General features: G+C 38.8%; 1 protein-coding gene across 1 annotated transcript; it reads left to right on the forward strand.

The window, feature by feature from the left end:
• Positions 1-2159: 2159 nt before the first annotated feature.
• Positions 2160-4470, forward strand: LOC102202442 (arrestin domain-containing protein 3-like). The gene is made up of 6 exons (XM_005722414.1): positions 2160-2418; positions 2509-2569; positions 2657-2798; positions 2916-3006; positions 3372-3631; positions 4128-4470. The coding sequence occupies exons 1-6, from the start codon at positions 2160-2162 to the stop codon at positions 4383-4385; spliced, it is 1071 nt and encodes a 356-aa protein (XP_005722471.1). The 3' UTR covers positions 4386-4470.
• Positions 4471-4773: the final 303 nt, after the last annotated feature.

A 4773-nucleotide genomic window follows, 5' to 3' on the forward strand; every position in this document is an offset into this window, starting at 1 on the left:
AACAGCTTTAATCAAAGTGGCAAACAGTCTGTTGGTAAATGCAGACAGTGATCGCACTTCAGTTTTAGTACTACTAGATCTAAGTGCTGCATTTGACACTGTGGATCACTGTATTTTATCGGATAGGCTTGAACATTTTATTGGAGTTACAGGAAATGTTTTATCATGGCTGAGATCTTATCTGTCTGGGAGATCTCAGACTGTTAGTTTTAAAAATGATCTCTCCGAGACCTGTGCAGTGGGGCATGGGGTCCCTCAGGGCTCTGTACTTGGCCCATTGCTGTTTTCCCTGTATCTGCTGCCTCTTGGTGTTCTTTTACGTTCTTTTAATGTAACTTTTCATTGTTACGCTGACAACCTGCACCTTTATGTTCCTTTAACCATTGGAAATTGTGCTGACATGTCTAAATTAGAATCGTGTCTATCTGCAATTAGGGGCTGGTAATCGGATAACTTCCTGCTTCTTAATACTGATAAGATAGAGTTGATGGTCACTGGACCACAAAAATTTCAATACATGTCCCAAAATTTTATCTTGAAAATTGAAGGTAAAAAACTTGGGCGTGTGGTTTGACACAGTGCTCTCCTTTGAGTCTCATGTAAGAGAGACAACAAAGACCACCTTTTATTATTTAAGGAACATAGACAAAATCAGACAAGTTTTATCAAGCAAGACTGCAGAGGTTCTTCTCCATGCATTTGTGTCTTCACGTATTGATCATTGTAACGATCTCTTTTCTGGGCTACCAAAGAAAAGTTTTAGAGGTTTACAGATGGTGCAAAATGCAGCGCCTCGCATTTGAACTAAAACTGGAAAATTTGAGTGCATTACGCTGTACTGAAATCCCTTCATTGGCTATCTTGTCAGGTTTGAGCAGATTTTAAGGTCCTGCTGCTCACCTACAAAGCTTTAAATGGATTGCCACCTTCATACCTCTCTGATCTTTTGCACCTTTATGTTCCATCCCGTGGTCTCCGATCCCAGGATCCCTTTCTGAAAAGTAAAGAGTAAAATATTTTCCATTCACTGGTTAACAGCATTACAATATCAAGCCTGCAGGTGACATATAATGCACTTTTTTGTTTTGTTTTTTTGGTATCTTTGAAATAAAGCTCTGTATGATAATAAACTTTTTTAACGAAATAAACGTCTTTGGGGTGGTCTTTGGATTTTAGTAATTTTTCAAGATATACCACAAAACATGAAGCTGACATAACTAGACATCTTTTACTTTGAGTTAATTGCTTTCAGTTCATGGGGCCATCAAAATATTGACCGCAACATTTTTTTCCTGGTATGTTTTAGGTTTTGCCAGTGTTTCCAGATTAATTTTGACTATTAAGACAAAATTAATCTGGTAAGAGGGGTCATTAACACTTATTAACACTAACTTACTTAGAACGTGTTTCCCCAGGAAAAGTTGATACCGTTCATATAATATTATTTCTAAACCTACTGTGAATATTATAGTGTTGTTAGTGATACTTTTACTGTTTTATTTAATAGTAATGTCCTCCAAACAAGAATTTGTTAATCCTTTTTGGGGAACTTCCCCCAAATTTTTGCTATCAAAATATGTGGAAACTTATCTCCCAAGCCTTGGGAATCAGGGGCCATGAGAACAGCAGCATGCTCCCCCCCCCAAAAGGCCCTTTTGTCAACTCTCTGAAAAACGGGGTCTATTGTTAAGGTTACTTCTCATCACCTCTGCTTAGGATTTCAAAGAGTTTTAACATCATGGCATGTAATCTGCATCAAGTGGAAAATTTACTTTAGGTGTGGTGAAATATATCATGTGATGCAGCCAGCATGTGGCAGTCACACCTACAATAAAAAATAAATAAAGAGAAACAAGGTGGTATTTTTCGCTGCCCCAATATGTGGTTGTGAAGAGACCATGCTGGTTATCCAGAGAGTGTGTCTCAAATCATTCATAATGTAATCTCATGTTAAACCCCGTTAAGTTTCCATAGCTGAAAATCTTTTAGTGGCACTGCTTTGGGAGGGTGTATGATACAAGAAAAACTGGTTTCACATTATTTGTATACTTGAAAGCAGATATAACCGGCAGAGAGTGGCTGCGCTGGGCACAACTGGCCTGAGTTTTCTCTTGGTTTTTGCAACAGAATTTTTTTATCCCACTTTTTGCCATCTGAAAATGACCATTACAAGATTCTCAATCGAATACGATGCCATCAACAGCAAAAACACCTTCACGAATGGAGATATCATTAATGGAAGAATTATTGTGGAGGTGTCTGGTGAAACCAAAATCCAATCGCTGATTTTTAGAGGACAAGGGAGAGCGAAGGTACGCTGGACCGAGAATTACGGAGAGAATGATTACCGCGATTACTGGGCTACTGAGACATATTATGACATCAAACAAGATATCTTGAGAGAATCAAGACACGATGGTGATGTATTGAATTAACACTGTTGCTGACACGTGATACACTGTTCCTTGTTTAACAGACTGTTCAAAACAACACCTACTTCTTTTCCAGGCACTGAAGTCATTGGAAAAGGAAGACACGTGTATCCTTTTTTGTTCAGGATTCCTGATGGGTACCTCTTCTTGTCTTAATCAGAGGTTTAGATTTCCATTCTGCTTCTTAGTGGGTCATTTGAATGTTTTTGTATTGTATTTTACAGAATACTGCCATCAACCTATAAAAGAGCCCGTGGAAAAATTGTTCATAAGGTGAAAGCAGAGCTGACACAATCAATTACAAGAAAAACCAAGGCTCACTTCACTTTTGTGTCCAAGGCAGACATGGGTATTCCTGGACTTCTGGTAAGAAATCATTAATCCTAAAAAAAAAGCAATCATTTAATTTCATAACTGATAGTGTTCAGGCAGACGAGATCATCACCTTAAAGCACATTTATAATGTGGGGGTCTGCTTTTTAGGAACCTCAGTATACTTGTAAGGATAAATCTGTTTTGGGCTCTGGAAAGGTTTCAGTAGATGTCCATACCACTCAGATGGGATACATGCAAGGTAATTATCTTTACTTGGCTTACTGCCTTTCAGTATTCAGTTTCTGCCCTCTCCCTTATTTTTATTTTTCATTTTTTGGAAAGTGACTATAAGTTTGGTTGAGTCAAGCGCTTTCACTCTTCAGATAAAGCAGTATTTTTAAATGATACTTCCCATCATTTAAAAATACTGCTTTATTTCATCCCAGCTCTCAGCTACTTAAAGTGCTTGTAAACAGGAAACCAGTGTGCATGATTCAGTGAGGGGTGTTTCTGTGGCACTGATCCTTTGATTAGTGAAAGGAAGTTAGATATTATGTAGATGTAAGGAAATGTCTTTCTGTGCTTGGCAGTGATTTATACAGGATAACTTTCTGTACTTTACAGGCGAAGCTCTCGTGGTCACAGTTGAAATCAACAACAACTCGAGTCGCACAGTGAAGCCCAAATTCAAACTGTATCAGAAACACAGTTTCTTTGCCCAGGGCCACAGGACAGTTTACACACACGACATCCTTAAGGATAAGGCTGAGGCTGTTGAAGCATCTTCTGGCAGAAAAACTGTGACCAAGGTGATCACCATCCCTGGAGACCTACCCCCCTCCATCTTGAACAGCCACATCATCAACCTGGAGTACATGCTGAAGGTAAACAACTTGTAGAGCTGTCCTTTTGTTTGTGTACTTGAGTACTGCTTAAGTAATATAACTAATGGTAGGAAGCTTGGATGGCTTGTCTTTGTTTTATTTTGGTTGTTTTATTTGGGCTGCTAGTTGGTTAGTGGCACCTCTTTTCTGTCACAGGTGACTGTAACAAATCATTTTTATGGAAAACTGCTTTTCTTCTTTTTAACGTTCACAAAAGGAAATACAACAAAGGATCTAAGTACTCAAAGGAACTAAAGTACTTCCATATAAAGGAAGAAAAGCACTCATTAAGAGGCAAGTGCAAACACTAATAGGGAAAAAAACAAAGAGTGAGAAACTTGGATTAAAGCACGGGAGCCCTCTAGTGACAAAACAGGGCAACAACAAAGGCCTGCTGATATAAATACTTCCTAATCATGCGAATCAACATCTACATTCATTGAAACAAACAAACAAAGCTAAACAATACTGTTTGTGTGTTATTTTGTTTCCACAGGTCCAAATGAAAATCAAATGTTCCATTGATCCAAAGCTCAAACTTCCTATAGTTATCATGCCTGCGGTTGTGAAACAACCACATCCTTCTGCTGGCATTGGATTCGACACTTTTAGGAACCCAGAAAATCCAGCCTGGGGAACTACACCCCAGCAAACACCACCCCAGTGTGGAGATCTTCCACCTCCCTACGGAGCACATGCGACGTACCCCACTACCACTCTCGATGATGATGGCATTGAGATGTTAACTTTTTGAACTGTGTGGATCAAAGTGTACCTTCTAACAGACCCATAACGATATATTGTATTTCCAGTGAGGAGATTGTTTCAACAGCAGGAAAGACCCCATTATTTGAGAGAGTCCTTGGGACCCTCATGGTTCAAAAAGTATTTTGACCAGAGTTACAGTCTTGGAAAATTATGTATGATTAGAAGTGAAACCATTTACCTGTCTGTGGAGAATTCTTCCACATTTCAACTGATCTAATGTAATCCACTGTCTCTGTGTTTAGTCTGTGTAGATTATCTCCCCACTAAAATGCAGTTAGTATTAAAATAAAACCCACAAAACACTTAAAGACTTAAAACTCTTTTACCTGGTCATTTGATGCCAGTTTGGCTCTTTCTCTGTATGTCACTCACTC

Source organism: Pundamilia nyererei, unplaced genomic scaffold (assembly GCF_000239375.1).
Source record: "Pundamilia nyererei isolate P.nyererei 1_Seehausen unplaced genomic scaffold, PunNye1.0 scaffold00006, whole genome shotgun sequence".
NCBI lineage: Eukaryota > Metazoa > Chordata > Actinopteri > Cichliformes > Cichlidae > Pundamilia > Pundamilia nyererei.

Excerpts from the sequence above, each read along its gene's own strand:
- LOC102202442 (XM_005722414.1), top strand. The coding sequence starts at position 2,160 with ATGACCATTACAAGATTCTCAATCGAATACGATGCCATCAACAGCAAA. Across the intron at positions 2,570-2,656 it reads TTGTTCAGGATTCCTGATGG|AATACTGCCATCAACCTATA; the intron begins GTACCTCTTCTT and ends TGTATTTTACAG. Across the intron at positions 3,632-4,127 it reads ACCTGGAGTACATGCTGAAG|GTCCAAATGAAAATCAAATG; the intron begins GTAAACAACTTG and ends TTGTTTCCACAG.